General features: G+C 39.4%; 1 protein-coding gene across 1 annotated transcript in view; it reads right to left on the bottom strand.

Annotated features, from left to right (window-relative positions):
• LOC128735417 (uncharacterized) overlaps positions 1 to 17,862 on the bottom strand; it is a 129,988-nt gene that overhangs the window by 35,228 nt on the left and 76,898 nt on the right. The window contains exons 4-6 of the mRNA XM_053829904.1: positions 5,012 to 5,165; positions 4,599 to 4,868; positions 4,297 to 4,473 (exon numbers count right to left, since the gene is read on the bottom strand). Coding sequence (XP_053685879.1) covers positions 4,297 to 4,473; positions 4,599 to 4,868; positions 5,012 to 5,165 — 601 coding nt within the window. The remainder of the gene's footprint in view (positions 1 to 4,296; positions 4,474 to 4,598; positions 4,869 to 5,011; positions 5,166 to 17,862) is intronic.

Below are 17,862 nucleotides of genomic sequence, written 5' to 3'. Positions count from 1 at the left end.
AAAACCAAATCTATTCTTGCTTTTAATATATACGTTGTTAATTTCCATGCAAAATTCTACGAAAAAAGACAAAAACGAAAGAAAATTTTTTTGGACGATTTTCGGAAATTCCGCTGTTTGAATTTCCATGTCTATTTCATGCTAGAAGCGTTAAATCAACTCGTACATTCATTTTTCAAGCTTTTCAGACTGTAGAGTCCACAGACAATTGATTTTATAAAAAAAAATTAACTCATATCCTACAAATTATTTTTTTGCCCCCGGATTTTTCAAGCCAATTTCCAGTGGGGGGGTGTGAGAAAAACTTTTAATATGATTTGCAATGGCCTTATCGTTGTTCTTACTTAAATTTTGTCTACATTTCTGCTCAATTATTCGATTTTTTCTGGTTTTTATAGTCTTTTTACTGACCCATTTATCCTTCCAATTTTCTATTTTGTGTTCATCTTTTCCAAATTTTGTTCTTCATTTCTACTATTTCTCCAATTTGGCATTTTTCTTATCCAATTTTGAAACTTAGATTTCATTTCTTTTCTTTTTAATTGGCAAATTCCATCTGATTTTCCTTTCCCGGTTCCTCTTTCATTTCTCTTTCCCTTCATATGTTTAGTTCCATTTCGTATCTCCGTTTGTTCTGTCCTTTAACCGTATTTTCCACTCTTCATAGTCGTATCGTTCTAGCATTTTCTTTACCGATTTCATTTTCTCATTTCCCTTTCCCAATTTTCTTTCCGATAACCCTTCCCATTTTCCCGTTTCCTTCACCTTTTTTTTCCTTTCTCATCAACTTCCTTTTCCACTTTTCTATTCTAATTTTTGGCTCCCATTTTCCTTTCGCATTTTGCTTTACTATAAGGATTGCCATTTTCTTTTTATATTTGCATGTTTTGTTGCAGATTTCTCTTTCTCTTTATTATTTCCAATTTTTTTATTCCAATTTTCTTAGCCTTAAGCTCTCTTTCCTTTTTCAATTCCGTTTTTCATTTGACTCTTCAATTTCACTTTCCTGTTAGCTTTTTCAGTTATCTAATCCAATTTTGCTTCCTAATTTTTCATTTCTAATTTCCCTTCTCGATTGACTTTTACCTGCTCTGTTTTCATTTCATATTTCCATATTTTGAGCACATTTCCCATTTTCTTACTACTTTTCTCAATTATCCGCTCTTGATTAGCTTGTTTAATTCTATTACTGATTTCCTTTTAGTATTTTTTTTACTAAACCTTTGTACATAATACTACTAAAGCTTTTTTCATCTGATTTCATTTCAAGTTCCCTTTTGTCAATTCCTGTTTCACATTGCTCCATTTGGTTTTTACTTTCCAGTTTCATTAGTCTTTTACTGGCCCGCATCTTTCGGCATTTGCTTTTTTTGTCATCCTTCCCAGTTTTTGTTCATGATTTCTTTTTCTGAATTCTCCCTTTCGCTATTTTCTTTTACAGTTTCAAATTTCAGTTTTCTTCTTTCAATTTCCCAGCTGATATCCCTTTTTCAATTCCTTCTTTTAATAATCTCAGCTGATTTTCCTTTCCCGATTCCCTTCTTATTTCTGTTTCCAACTATACTTTAAAACTCCCGTTTTGTTTTCTCGTTTTACTTCCCGATTTCGTTCTCCCATTTCTCTTTTACAATTTCCTTTCCGATTTCCCTTTACGTTTTCACACTCTTTTTTTCCTCTCTCATTTTGCTCCTCCGATTTCCTTTCCTATTTTCTACGTCTATTTCCTCTTATTTTCCTTTTTTCATTTTCCTTTTCTCTTTCCATTTCCTGTCTCAGTCTCTTATTTCTGCTTACCATTTTTAACTTTGTTTCAATTTTCGTAGTCCCGTTTTCGTTTTCAATTCCGCATTTCATTTAACTCTTCAATTTCACTTTCCAGAAAACTGTTTTCTGTTTTCTATTTTCTATTTTCTGTTTTCTGTTTTCTGTTTTCTGTTTTCTGTTTTCTGTTTTCTGTTTTCTGTTTTCTGTTTTCTGTTTTCTGTTTTCTGTTTTCTGTTTTCTGTTTTCTGTTTTCTGTTTTCTGTTTTCTGTTTTCTGTTTTCTGTTTTCTGTTTTCTGTTTTCTGTTTTCTGTTTTCTGTTTTCTGTTTTCTGTTTTCTGTTTTCTGTTTTCTGTTTTCTGTTTTCTGTTTTCTGTTTTCTGTTTTCTGTTTTCTGTTTTCTGTTTTCTGTTTTCTGTTTTCTGTTTTCTGTTTTCTGTTTTCTGTTTTCTGTTTTCTGTTTTCTGTTTTCTGTTTTCTGTTTTCTGTTTTCTGTTTTCTGTTTTCTGTTTTCTGTTTTCTGTTTTCTGTTTTCTGTTTTCTGTTTTCTGTTTTCTGTTTTCTGTTTTCTGTTTTCTGTTTTCTGTTTTCTGTTTTCTGTTTTCTGTTTTCTGTTTTCTGTTTTCTGTTTTCTGTTTTCTGTTTTCTGTTTTCTGTTTTCTGTTTTCTGTTTTCTGTTTTCTGTTTTCTGTTTTCTGTTTTCTGTTTTCTGTTTTCTGTTTTCTGTTTTCTGTTTTTTAGTCGACAAACATTTCCAGATTTGTTTGTATTTATATAAATTATGCTTAGATTCTTTTGAAAATTACCTATGGTAAAGCTGCTGAATGCAAAATATTCAAAAATCATCTCAGCTTCCTTTTGGCTAAAGGGGAAATGTTCTTCATTGAAAACTTTTAACGATAAAATTTACATTCTACATTCGCCAGCTCGAAACCACCCCGGTTGTTTGTCTCGGCTCGCAAGCCCGGAGGAAGTCAAAAGAGTTTAATACACTCCTGCCGTAACTTCCGCAGGTTAACTTCCGGAAATTGCAGTACACAAACTTGGGGATAGTGATACCCACCCTCCCGACACCCAGCACGCCCACCCAACCGACCGATCTGCCGCAGTAGTTTGCCGCCTATGGTAGGGAAAAACTTGACGTTCTTGGTGATTCTAAACCGACGCAGTGAAAGGCAAGCTCATGCAGGCAACTAAACGTTGCGCGGGAATGAAATTAACTGCATTAGTGAAAAGTTTTACTGCTCGAAACTTTGGTAGAGAGGTACGATCAGTTTTTCGTTCGAAATAAAAATTTCTGTTTGAGTTCAAATTAAGTTTGAACAATAGAGCTTAGACTAGTTTAAGTTAGACTCCAACGATGTTATGGTGGACTTATAATTCTGGCTAAAAATAACACTGTCAAATGTTTTCATACAGTGGACTTGGTTGAATTTCAGATAATGCGATATCAGTTTTCCCCTAAAAGAAAATCAGCAAATTTTCGGTTAAAAATACGTTTCCTCTGAGAGGGCCGAAAATATGTTTCTTTGCCCTATCTTTTGTAAGAGCATTAAGTGTATATGCGCAGTGTACCAACCACCCCATGAAGCTATTTTTCCTAGGTATGTACAGGATGCATTCAAGACACGGAAGCGTATCTTTTCATCCGCAGGCACAAATGCATGTAGATTAATCCCAGTAGATGGTATCTACTTTTTGACGTTAGTTTGCCATTTCGCCACCAGCTGCGGCGCAGGCACAGTATCGTCCCTGTCGTCTCCGTCGGAAAAGTTAAACATCATGATGGGAGAAAACCCGGAGGCAAACGACTGGCAAGCAAAGAGGATGAAAAAACTTGTTTCTCCGGTGTACTCAAAATCCATTCTGATCGTGTGAACGATTGTGTAGTTATGGTGAACAAGGTAGAAACTTTTCAATGCAGTTACGAGGCGAGGATGATGCTTGAAGTGTTTGAGTTTGGGTGGAAAAATAAAAAAAAACTCTACCGGGGACTTAAACCAAACATCCGAGTCATTATGTTGAGTCGGTCATTTTATAGTGAAAATTTTAGAAATGATATAAAATCGTTTATTCTTCGTTGATTATTATGGTGATTTCTTCAAATTACTTAAACCACCAAACAATAAACGGATTTACTAGCGTGTTTTGTAATAGCTTAGAAGTAGCTGAAGTGACATGCCTGGCATTAATTTATGACCATCACGGGCTTTCCTTCTCATCACTACGGCACTGGTAGAAGAAAATGCTTTCGTGTTACGGCGTAAGCCACGGAGAAGGAAATAACCGAACACAATCTAGCACACCTGACGGCCCACAGTTTGTCCGAGCATCCAGTGTGCTTCCGGTCGGTGGTAGGGTGCCGCCGCTAGCGACACCGAACAAGGCAGGAGATTTGATTGTGCGTTTCAGAACGATTGCTAGTGCTTTGGTATAGCAGCGACGACGCGAGGGTCGTTCGTTAGTGGGGTGTATGTGGAACTAGCGGAAGGAGAACGGAAATTTTCGGAGCGATTCAATTATCTTTTACTTACCCTGGGGACACTGGAGCGTGACGGAGCCGCCGAGTTCCACTTCCATTTGGCCACCTTTGAAGTTATTAGCACCAAGCTGGAGACCAGCGGCAGCCGAAGTTGCCGACGAGGAAGACGACGACGAGGACAGCGGCAGATCCTGTTCTACCGGTTCCGACGTGACATCAACCGAATCGTCTGCGAAGGAAACGACACATTCGTATTGGTTATACTCTGTCAAACACCTATTTTCAAGCAACATTTTTTGTGCTCTTTCCACCTAGACATCGAACGAACGAAAGCTAGCATTTTAACAAACTTACATCGCACGCTAAGGTAGTATCCGATGCTCGAGTACTGGAAGTTGAGATGCCGCGAGGTGCACTTGTACCAGCCCGAATGTTCTCGTCTAATCGAGCTGAAATTGAGGAACCCATCGCCAGTCTGCGGTACCGGCGTTTCGCCATCATCTTTCTGCCAGACCGGCGTCGACGGTGGATTAGAGTCGACGTCACATTTGAGCGACACCTCAATGCCTTCCCGCAGCGGGTAGCCAAAGCCGGGCGTTCGCGTGATGGCGAATGAGGGAGTATCTGCGAACAGGTGGGATATGAGATTAAATGTTGAACCTTTTTTTTTCGAAAACCAACAGCTCGCCAGCAGTTGTTGCAGAGGGTGCTCGCCCCGCGCTAGGTCTGAAACTGTTAGTCGCTTAGTCGAACGAACGAATACTTACACTGCACGTCCAGTAGGATGGAAGCGTTTTGACGCATTTTGAGCGTCGGATGTTCCATAACGCAGAGAATGCGCGCGTTGTGATGCACACGAAAGACCGCCGGAAGTTTCGCTTCCGAAATAGCACCTGTGTTTATTTTGTAGGATTCCTTATCCTGTGGAGAATTGAAACAAAAAAAAAAAGCTGACTTCGCGAGTAACTTTTGGGGATGCATAGGGAATCATTCAACAGACGGAATCATACATTTCATACTTTTGCAGAACAAAGAAGATATGTAATTATTTGATTACAAATTTGAATTGCCCAATGTACTTTTCAAAAAATTGTTTTATTACAATTGTAAAATTTTTATCCCAGTGAGTTGCGGTAGAAAAATACATCGCAGATAACTTTGAGTGAAATTGTTTGAGTCTGTTCACATATATTTGCAAAAAGGACAAGTCATTTTAATGAAGTTAAAGACACTGGTTCAAAGTTTAAAATATATGATAGCTTGCTCATAAAAAGAGTTTAAACTCTAAAGCGAAATATTCATTTTTAGTAGTGTACCATACGTCTCCATATTTTCCAAATTAATGCAAGCCCTTGGTTATGCTTAATTGTTACAAAGAAATGAAAGATGATCTATTCTATAAAATTCGTAACATTTTATTAATTTGGGATCCCGACGTGAGATCTTCCTAAGTATTAATACTTATCAATACTCAGTTTTGATACTGAGGAACATCTCAAGGGATCATGGAATAATAAAATCTGGTTTTAGTTTTCAGAAGGTCGCATGGAAATGACTCATGATTTCAGGTTTATTCAGGCTTATGTTTAATGACAATACACCATGAATAATAATCATACCATCACGAACATCTTGTAGTACTACACAACGCAAGATTATATAGTAATTTATTTATTCAACATCAACAGACTACAGTTGCCCTAATGATGATTTCTAATCACACAGTCAAAAAATTACAAATATACACAAATTTTCTTAAACGTCATAGAGAAAAACACGGAAAAGTTTCGGCGGATAGTTTCACGTGACAGGTTAAAATCAAAGACAGCGGCAACGCTATTGAAGACTCGCTGTACTCCGGTCATAGCACTGTTTTGTCCATAGTTGGGGCGTTGAAATGGTAGTCGCAGCATTCCATCATTCCGCAGTGCCCTGGAACGTACATTCAGATTAATCGTACCCAAAATAGCAGGATAATCGATTCTTCCCTACAACATATCAGCAGCAAACAAAGCTCTTGCGACGTTTCTTCGCACCTGAAGTGTCTCCAATTCACGAGCATGCAGTTCAAGATACACCAATCCATGAAGGTGTCAAGCTCTCGTTGAAGACGGATTGCATCGACATTGGAGCGAATGCTCAAGTAAATCTTCAGATCATCGGCGTAGGATAAACGAGGGCCTTTAAGAACGTAGTTGACATTATTGAAGTATAGCAGGAAGATTAACGGTCCCAAATGACTACCTTGTGGGATTCCAGAAGAGGCCGAAAACGCATTAGATTGAAAACCGTCAACTGTCACAATCAGTTTACGACCTACGAGATAGGAATTGTCGATTCATTTTGTCGAACGCCGCAGATAAATCAGTATAGATGACGTCCGTTTGAGCACGATCCACGATCGAGGTTGATCTGCCTGCGATGAATCCATGTTGATCATCACTTAGGTATTGTTTGCAGTGTGACAGCACCGGAGTCATGATTACAAGCTCGAATAACTTCGAAGTGGCACATATTGATGAGATTCCTCGGTAGTTATTAATGTCCAATCCCCTTTCTTATGAACAGGACTTATGAATTCGGACGGAAATACCCCGCTTGAGACAGACAGGCTAAACACCAGCTGAAGGGGGATAGGTAGGACAGCGATGTGCTTCTTTAAAAACTCAGACGGAATACCATTTGGGCCGGCTTTAGTCGAAGATTTTAACGTTGAGGCGGCTCTAGAGATTATTGTTTCGTCGATCTTAAGAGTACCCAGCGTATTCGCAGTCATTAGCGGAGCATTGTTGGTAAGGAATCCGGTTTCAGAATGCGAAGCTCGCGGGTCAACCAAGATTTACTGTTTGGCGAATGTAATATCTTAGGAACGTGACGATCGATTGTGTGCCCAATTATGTGCGAAAGAGTCAATTTCCGTCGAGAACACCAATCCAGTCGATAGTGGCAAAGAGTTCGGCAACGCTACGGTGATCAGCATTCCGAAAGTCGTACGAAACAGGTGGGATGATTTTCATTAGATCAGAATGATGGTCGTGGAGGGCTAGGATGAGTGGAGGATGGTGTCTTACTAGCTTAACCAGAGGCGACGGAGCGAGCGAAATCACTGGAGCAACATCCTATACGCTGACGAAGCAGATATCCAGACTGCGATTGTTCTCGTTGGTCACGTGGTTGATTTGTCGCAATGTGGCAGAGCTATAACAGTCGAGAAACCGTAAAGCTTCGAGGTGTACAGTGGAGTGATCGGGATCCGAATGGAGTAACCCATTGCTGGATGGTTGCCACAGAAGTCCTGGAAGGTTGAAATCCCCGATAACATTTAGCTCGTCGGTTGCGGTAGCTAAATCGATTACTGACTACCGGGATACCGACCGGGAGTGAACATCGATTAGAGCATCATCGCGTACTCGATCAGGCGGAATGTAAATTCCACACACGAAAAGTTTGCTGTTTGCGAGTTCGATACACACCCACACCTGCTCAATACTGCTCCATTGATCATTTTCAATCACTTTTGATTTCAGTTTCAGTAGATGAGCACGTCATCGTTGGCAATACGACCCGCACAGATTGGGTTCGACTGCATGTTGGACGAACTGAAAAAGGGTGCATCAGGTACCGGGAGTTCATTACATGAATTGCAAGGGTACTCGCCTGAGGTTGCGGATTGGAAGACTCCCGGACCACAACCAACCATAGGACCGAGATTCCTGTGAAGAGCGCAGGCTGCGATTAGCTCGACTAAGTTGGAAGGGCCGGGAGCTTCCATATTACTGCGACCCGGTTGCAGAAGAGGAGAACATTTCAGTGGCTTGTAGACGAAATAGGGCTAAAATTAAAATTTCGTCAACGAGGGAAAGTCTTGTTTTACACGCATACTTGCATGAGCGTACAGGCTGGGAGACTTCTTCCATACCACCGTGAACAGGGCCAGGACGACTGAGATTATGAACTGTTATTCGTGATTTTGTGCTGCCTGATATGGAAGTTCAGTCATGATTTGACAGCAAACTTTATGATTTCATGATTTTATTCATGGTATCAGAATAGGATTTCTTACCGTGTGCGACCTTTTGAAAACTAAAGCCAGATATGTTTAGAATTTTCACCATTACTGGTACACCCACTATTACTGGTACATCTACCCTAAATGATAAAAAATTTCAGTCTACAGTGAATACTTTGAAACGAGAGAACTAAATTAAAGCGAAATTTTGAGTTGCAGATCTGTCCAGAACAAATCACCATCAGGTTTGTTAATTACTCGTTATCATGATACGGACCTTTCTACAGATTTCAAAGAAAGATATTAAATTTGAACATTATTAGGTCGCAATTGTAGTATTATTCAATATATCGACAACAATCTATGAATTCCACTAAAATATTTTAAATAATGGAACACAATTTAGCCTGCTTTAAATCTCCGTTCGTGGCTCTAGACGCTCTAGCTTGTAGTTCTTTCAATTATAACTATTAACTAATTTTGATAGATTTAATGCAAGCTCTGTTTTGAAACAGTGTCCTTCAAGTTTTAAATCAAGCTGTAGCCGATATTAAGTAAAGATTCAATAAATAATATGTAAAGGTACCCAACTCAACCTAGAAGAAAATTGAGGCTATTTAGAGCTCATAAACCAACTAACTTTCCCTTCTGCCGTTCAACAGAGCAAAAATAAACATATTATTGGAAACCCAGCGGAGGTTGGAAAAAATTTAACAATATCAAGAACAAAACAATAGCTGTACTGTTACCTTAAAGAAATCAAAGATTGTTTTTATAACCAACCCTTCCCCAACGCTGAAGACATTTTACCAATTCGATCCCTTTTTATCGGTGGCACAATTTTGCCACAACACAATGCATTATCTTTTCACTAGTCTTCCATTGAAATGGTAAACGTGAGCATACATATAGCAATTATATTACAACCGGACACTACAGCTGTAGCGCACTTCCCCAACGTAGATATCAAATTGGCCTAGGTTTAGTCGTCGTAAAGAATCTTCGACCTGTTAGGACAAGGAAGTTTTGCCACTTTTTGCCACACTCCTCTAACACAGACATCAAATTGACCTGGGATTAATCGCGGTCGTGAGAAATCTGGTTGGGATGAGGGGATATTGTCACTTTTTCTGGTGCACTTCCCTAACGCAGACAGCAAATTGGTCTAGGTTTAATCATCGCACGAAAAAATCTTCGACCTCGACCTTCGACCTGTTAGGACGAAAGGATTTTGTCACTTTTTCTGACTTACTTCCCAAGTGGAGACATTCAATTGGTCTAGGTTTAATTATCAAGGAAACTCTGTAACTTTTTGACGTAGGACTACGTCTTACTTTAATAGGGTGGCATGCTTGAAAAGCAAAGATGACCGTAACACGAAAAAGTGATAGATTTTGAACGCTTATAGCTCAGCCAATTCTTAATATATTTTTATGGTTCGCATACCATTCGAATCACAAAATATGTGCCTTTCGTATACTTTTTATTAGAAGATTGTATTTTGTAAGTAACTCTTGGAATTTCCACGTAATGTTGAACATTTTTTCCAAATTCATTGCAATATTCGTTCAGTTGTCGCCGTAGTTCCCATATGAAATTGTTATTAATAATATATAATCAATTTAAGTGAGTGATTTTATGCATCTGATTTCACAATGTCTCAATTGCTCCAAGCAAAATACATGCAAAAATGCCGCAAGTGAGTCCGTGAGGAGGCATTATTAACTATAACGGCTAAGAGGCCAGAGTTGACGGTGGCAGAGCGCTGTAATAGCTGGTCCCTCCAACGTTGAAGTGTTGCGTGAGGTGACCACTACACTTTTTCTCTGCAGCACAAAGGAAGCCAATCCAATCGTTCCACTCAATATTAAACTTTCAAAATGGTTCTTTTCAGACCCATCATAACCGTCAATGAAGGGTATTACGATTTCCACTAGTAATCAATTTTCTCATACGTGTTTTTATTAAGGTGCGTCTAGATTGGCAACTACTGTCTTACCTGACCTGCTGCGAATATACGTGTTATTGCAACAAAAAGGTTTTCCAATATCGATAATAAACGATTTTTTGTAAGTTGTGCTTTTGATATTGCATTTAACTTGTAAAAAGTTGCACAAATAACAATTCAGTTTCACAATAAAACTATTGCGTACTACTGGCACTTGAAATATAACGTTTAAGTGCGTTATTTTTAGTGATATTTTCGATACAAGGGCGATATTTTTCGAAACCTTTCGAACCAACACAAATGTACAGGTGGCGACAGAAGCAACATTGAGCAAAAACTAGCACCATATCGCACTCCAAATGTAGATAAAATTGTCCAATCTAAACGCATCTTTACATTACAGGTTTTTCTTCATGGTAATTCGTTGCCTTAAAACTTGGCGTTTGACTCGATCTTAAGTTCCATCGTACTTTCTAGCGACTCATAGCCACATAATGTAGTTTTTTGGGAGTTCGTCAATAAACGAGAAAAATTTTCATTTTAAGGCTGCTGTCCGCAAACTAGGCATGGGCGATACTGGTAATCGATACACTCGGTATCGATACCTTACCCTAAAGTATCGAGTATTTTGGCATCGATACCTCCGGATACCAATGAGTAGTGGTATCGATACTTTTCAAGCGATACTTATAGGTATCGTTTGTTTTTTTTTCTAACCTGACGTAAGGCTGATTTAGAAAAACCGTGTAAACGGGTGACTTAAGCGCCACTATTCAAGAAACGACCGCCCGCTAACATTCCCGGTTGCGTTCTTAATTATTTAAGAACGGCACTTAACAAAACCATTCACTCTTAAATTGAATAAATTATTTATTCACTGGTTTTTAACAATTTTCCTTTTGCCTAGGCCTAGCTTTTCATATCCTATTCCATTTCTATTTCACTAGCTAGCTACAAGATATGGTCGTGGAAAACTTCAAGTCGCTTGCGCATCAACAAATCAACGAAAAATGTACTTCTTCAATACCCGAGGTTCTACTTGAAGTTTACCGTTGCTGCGGGTTGATGGTGTGAGAAAATAGCATCCGCGCCACGCAGATCCCGATACTGCTTTTCCTGCGTATAGCGCCAGCGCACAGTGTGCACTAAATTGATTGGTATTGCTTGGTATTGGTTGGTATTGAGTACGGTTGCTTAAGCTGGTTGGCTTAGGCTGGGCTTAATGGCTAATTGTTACACGATGCTGCTGGTTGCTGTTTGGTGTTATTCAATATTACCGAATTCTTTTCAGTCAGCCTATCTCGTGGATGCAACCGGATGCAATGCCCGGCGTTGTATCGTACCGGGAAATCTTGATGCTAAACGATGGAACAAGAACAAACATTGGTACAATAGTGTGTTCCGCGGCGAATCTGTTCAATTGAAAGATATCCCATACGTGATATCTTAGCATACCGCCTCTTGGTAATAATAGGTGTCATAGCTCTCGTAGCACATTGTCCGTACGAAATAGGGTTGCACACGGGGGTTGCGGTAGGGAAAACTGCCTATTTAAGGGAAAATATGACTGTCAAGCTAGACTTGTGAAAAATCTTCATGCATTTCATCACATTACATTACTGCACATGCATTAATCACGATGTGAAAAAAATTATGGGCGACTCGCCTCTTCCACAGGTCATATCAAAGTAAAAGATCAAGGCAAGATGATCCTTAGATAGACCATCTTAATTAACCGGAAAACTGTCTCGCGAGGTTCTTTTGTGCAGATTTTGAAATTGTACTTTCAGTTAAAGTTGTCTTTTAGCGAACAGTTTATATATCTAGCCAACCTCTCCCGACTGTACACGGGTCATAAGCCTTTTTCGGCAGGTCAAACTCCTTGATATCGTTAGCGATACCAGGCAAATCAAGCAAAGTAAGCGAGCCCCTGGAATCTCATTCTGGTTGTAGAAGTTAGGCAAATTTGATTTACAAACTGTTGTCGGCGTACAATAATGCTTTCACTGAAAAATTAACTGAAACCGTTTAATTAATTTTAACCTTCCCATTATAAAAATGTTACACCCAAATGGTATTTGGCATTTGGCAATGGATAATGAGTCAAAACTGACCAGTTTTGAGCTTGTTCTCAATCATCCATTTTAAATCCGAAATTCGTTTTCTTCGCTTCGTTAGAAAGGTACGACCCCTAACTTGCACTCAAAGTAAGTTAGGGAATATTTTGTTGACTAATGGCCAGCGTCGGTTTCGGAACATCCACATAAACATACCTGTTACCGGGGGATTTTTGCATTTTTGGATTTTGAGATAATTTGTCTTGCGGCATATCAAATCACATCAGCTTGATAAAATTAGACTTATGGAAGAACAATGGGGACATTTTGGAACCAAATGGCCACTTCACCATCGATTCCGGAATATGCGGTAGCCGGTTTTTGGGGACATTTTTAAATATTAGCATAACTCATCTTTCTGCACACCAAATTACATCGCCTTGATAAACACCCCTATTTTGTATTTCAAATGGATCTTTATTTCGTTCGACTTGTTTCGAATGAGTTATTTTGTCAATTTCATTTTGTTGGCGGAATGAAGAATACTTGCACTTTCGTTCGAAAAAACAATCCGTTCGAAATATAAAATCCGAGTGAAAATGAGACTGATGGAAGTACAATGAGGTCGTTTTCAATCTTAATGGCCACTTCCACAGTGATTCCGGAACATTAGTTAAGGGCAGAATAGAATACTGCATCCGTCAGCGTGAATTTGACAGTTGAACCATGGCCAAAATTTTATATTTCGATCACTCTTATTTTATAAAGTCGATGAGATTTGATGTACCGCAAGATGAGCTATGCAGAAAATTCAAAAATGTCCCCAAAAACCAGGTACCGCATGTTCCGGAACTGACAGTGAAGTGGCCATTTGGTTCCAAATGTTCCAATTTTATTTCCAATAGTCTTATTTTGATTTTGATCAAGCTGATGAGATTTAATGCGTCGCAAGATGAATTATCTCAAAAATGCAAAATTCCCCCAATAACAGGCAGTGGATGTTCCGGAATCGATGCTGAAGTGGTCATTTGTCAACAAAATATTCCCTAACTTACCTTACGTGCAAGTTTGAGGGCCTGCCTTTCAAATGAAGCAAAGAAAACGAATTTCGTATTGAAAATGGATGATTGAGAGTAAGCTCAAAATTGATCGTTTTTGGACCCCAATGCAAATGTGTAACTTTTTTTGCTGTGCTTCTTCTAAATGTCGCTGAAAGCTGAAACTTCCCCGCAATGCTAGTTTTACAAAGTTGGGAAAAGTTAAAAACATTCTAGTCTCTAGCTCGTTCCGTTATTGAATAGTAACTTTGTAAGTATTGGTTAAAAATTACCCCAATGCAGTAGGAAGGTTAGGTAAAGAAATGAAGCATCAACTAATATCTATATTTACGAATAATAATAATGAAATCGCGACAAATATTAAATTAATTCTAAAGCTTTATACACGCAATTACCATCAACATCCTTCCACAAGTATTTTAATACCGGCATCCACACTGGTTCGTTGGCGTTCCATGATGTGATGTTATCTATTCGTTTGTTCGTCTATCGTACAATTGGAAAACTCTCAAAATCCAAATTTATCTGACATAATGGCAATTGTCGTTTTGGAGAAAATATTCCCCGTACAACGCGCTGCACAATTTTTTAGCAGCTTGAAATCGTCGCAGGCAAAAAACGCTTGGCTAAATAATTGAATTTTGCACTCGCGACCTGAGATCAGCTCGCAACGAATTTGGCAACGGTTTCGTCCGCGACAGTTACAATTTATCGCGTTCGATAAGGTGTAAAATTTACAATATTGTCAATTGCAAGGAAAATTGTACCATCCAAAGTGCGATATCGCTCATAAAAGTGCTATTTTGCATTAAATCGTTTCGGTCTCTGCGGCGCACTTATTGCTTGGAATATAACGAAAAAGCGCGCCGAAGATACCGAAACGATTTAATGCAAAATAGCACTTTTATGAGCGATATCGCACTTTGGATGGTACAATTTTCCTTGCAATCAGCAATAATATTTTCATCTTTTTTCTTGCATTTTGAAAAAAAAAGGTTCGATGCCGGTGGTATCGATAGTATCGATACTTTATCGCCGATACTTCGATACTTGGTATCGAATATTGGTAAGTATCGCCGATACCAAGGTATTCGATACTTTGCTTAGTATCGCCCATCCCTACCGCAAACTACAACTTAGCTCAGGCCACTAGACGGCAATGGTCTAGGTAATTAGAAATCATATGAAGCTGGAAGCTATTATTGGAAAACCAGAATCAGAATGCACATTATAAAACTCTTGGGAAGCATTTATTTTACCAAACCCACCCGCGTTAATTGAAGTCGCAGTTCACTGCAATTGTAGACCTAAACATACGTTTTTGGCACACGGATTGCACCGCTGTCACTACAATGTACAAGTTTTCAGTTGCCACATAAAGAAGAGTTCTCTGAAAATGGAAAATGGAAAAAATTTCCGACGAGCAAAAAACAGCCAATGTTGCGAAACGAGCGGAAAGACAACTATGCCTACTCTCACGCCAGAGAGTATGAGAAGCATAGCGTTCAACGCTTACACCACTCACGCAAGCGTAAGACAAACAGTCACCGTTGCTATGTGCAGACATTCTGTTACTTACACGAACGCGCGACCTAATATCGTCTCTCTGCGTAGCTCACTCGCAGGTCAAACAACTCGTGAGCAACAAGCTGCTCGTGAAGGCTAGTGTCGCACTGGGATACAGAGCAAGGATGGAAACTATCATTTAAAATCGTTACTATCAGTAGTTTCCAGTACGTTACTGATAACTATGTAAGTAATTTTACCCAACACGGTATTGAAACAAAAAAATAGGAAATTGTAATATTATAACTGCGTTAAACATTATGTGTTTATTTTGTAATTTACAGGCGGGCTGCATGGTTCCCATCGGTACGCGGAGAGGATTGAAAGAAGGTGACGGTTTATCCAGCAGGCTGTACAACATCGCTCTCGAGACGGTAATCTGACGATTGGACATCGAAACGAGAGACATGATTTTCATGAAGGATAACCAACTCCTAAGCTTAGCAGATGACTTTAATATCATAACCAGGAACCTTGCGACATAAAGGAACTGACTAAAGAAATGACATTGGAGCTCAATCACTCACCAACTCCTGTCATCATTACCTAATTTGCTCATCGATGATTGTTATGCGTGACTCTGTTCAATGTTACTCGACAAAGTTATAACAATCATTTTTTGCGAGCTCAACATTTATGTGATTTTATGAATTGTACGCTACAAATTTGATTGCCTGGTGCTTTCGTTACGCGGCACGGATAGATTTCGTGATAACACGTTGATATTTGTTGCCGTTTGTTTGCAGTTAATATTTTTCCTCGCGCTCATCGACGGATACTCCAAAAGTTTTCAAGCAGAAAATTCAGAAGTTTACATCGATTTTCACGTCCACCAGTAGTTCTTTATGCACTTGAAGCCGTGTTCGAGCGGAATGTACTGGCGGAGTACAAGCGGAATTTGGCGGAGTACAAACTGAAAGCGGAGAGTGGAGGAGGCGTATGAATCACGAGTTACTTGCAGTCGTACCGAAAGTCGGTAGGTTACGGTGGGCCGCGCTCGTCGTTGGGATGCCGGACGACGGTGAGACGAAAACAGTTCTCTTCAATAACCCCACCGGCAACAGAGGAACTCAACGTGCAAGTTCGTTCGACCAAGTCGAAAGTGATTTGTGACTCCTGAGACGACTGGGAAATTGGTGACAAGTGGCCTAGGGTCGGGTTGAATAGACACTACTGCTTGAAACAGCACGAGCAACTCCAAGTCTAGGCTGCTGATAATGACGACAATATCTCTAATACAGATTAGGCATTGCTTTTTCTTTTCTTCTTTATCTTTGCCCTCGATTCTACTCACGGACGGTAGTGCGAGCCCTCGCGAGTGATCGATGTCAGCAGCTCAGGCTGCAATGACGAACGAGAGCGACAGAAACTCGTTGCAGTGCATGAATAAATAAGAGCGAGAGTCCGAAAGGGATGCTTACCGGCGTGTACGTGTTTGAGAAAATTAGACCTCACGAATGAGATAGAGAACTAAAATGAAAGACTGGCTAAGGCAGCTTAGTAGCACGCGAGTACTTATGATCATTAAGCACCGAAACACATTTCACATCTTGCGAGTTATTGAGTGATATGGGCAGTCTCTCATTTCAGTTCTCTAGAGTGCGGGCTTCGCAACACTCAGAGCAGCTGATAGAGGACCATTTCTGTAGGATATTTTTCACGTAACTCTTCAAAAGGACTTAAATAACAGTGACAGTTTCTTTTTGTGCCTGTTCTCTTCCGTTGCCACGACGATGCAAATGCACTTTAAAACATCAGCTTTGTATGAATCGGTTGCTGGCATCACTATCATGGCATCATGCCGTACTCACGACTACGAGTACAAGTATCATACTGTATGTAGTGTTTGATGGAATGGAAAATCTAGCGGTTAATCTCTCAATGAAGTTTTGATGATCAGTCCGAAAATCAAGAGGACTTGTTTTCCATAGTACTTCGTTTGAAAATGTGTAGACAAATGATGATTCATCCAAACCACAGTAGAAACCAGGGGATTTTTTAAGCTAAACCATACTGGTGAAAGGACTAGAGTTTTGGAATTATCTACGTTTACCTGGGGAACGGCTCCTGCATCATTTTTAGCAGTGACGTCCAGTGTTGATAAAATCATAGCAGCAAAAAGCTCATTGAGATCTTATGCGTACAAAATTTCAACGATGATTATTTGATTACATCTTATGATTATATGATGATGATTAGATGCGATGTATCTGTTACTATGCAATGCAAACCAAATTCAGCAGTGAGCTTTTTGCTTTCTCCTTCCACAACTAAAATTTCGATGATGAGAAAGTCTATGTCGTCCAACATCGTCTTCGTATGTATGCATGTATAGCAACGGTAAAGGTTGAAGCAAAGCAGAATGCGATCAGGTATGAAATAATATGTATGAGTTTTGTTCTTCTTGCTGTGGAAACTCAAACGTGATTTTTTTTTGCATACGATTAGATTAGACTTGATTCACAGTTGATTTCAATGAATCAAAATCAAAATTAATGATTTCCTTCTCAAGCGAGAGATAGAGTAGATATTCATTCCACCAAGATCATCTAATTTTGGTGGATTGTGGGAGGCAAGAGTTAAGGTCGTCAAATCCCATTTTCACAAAACTTTTAGCAATGCAACACTAATATTATATACATTGTCGGAAGACCCGAGTGGGCCACTGCCGGTAACATCAGCTCATCTAATATTTGAAAGACCATTGGAAGCCGTGATAAAAACAAACTATTCGGATGTTCCGGCTAACCGGCATTAGTGATAGCAGTAATCAACTATTTACGGGATCAATTTTTGGAAGAGGTGGTCACATGACACTATTTTTCTGCTCTTCAATCGAGAGCCAAATCGCCAACAAGGGAGCCAATGTGGTAATTGGTACCATATGAGGCAGCACGATCTTAGATGCTCTGCTGTATTGTCACTATTTATTCAAGAAAGGATAAAAATAGTAATGGGTTGAGTGCCTTTTGTAAAATCC

Source organism: Sabethes cyaneus, chromosome 2, assembly GCF_943734655.1.
Source record: "Sabethes cyaneus chromosome 2, idSabCyanKW18_F2, whole genome shotgun sequence".
Lineage (NCBI taxonomy): Eukaryota > Metazoa > Arthropoda > Insecta > Diptera > Culicidae > Sabethes > Sabethes cyaneus.
This window is presented reverse-complemented; position numbering and strand designations above follow the sequence as displayed.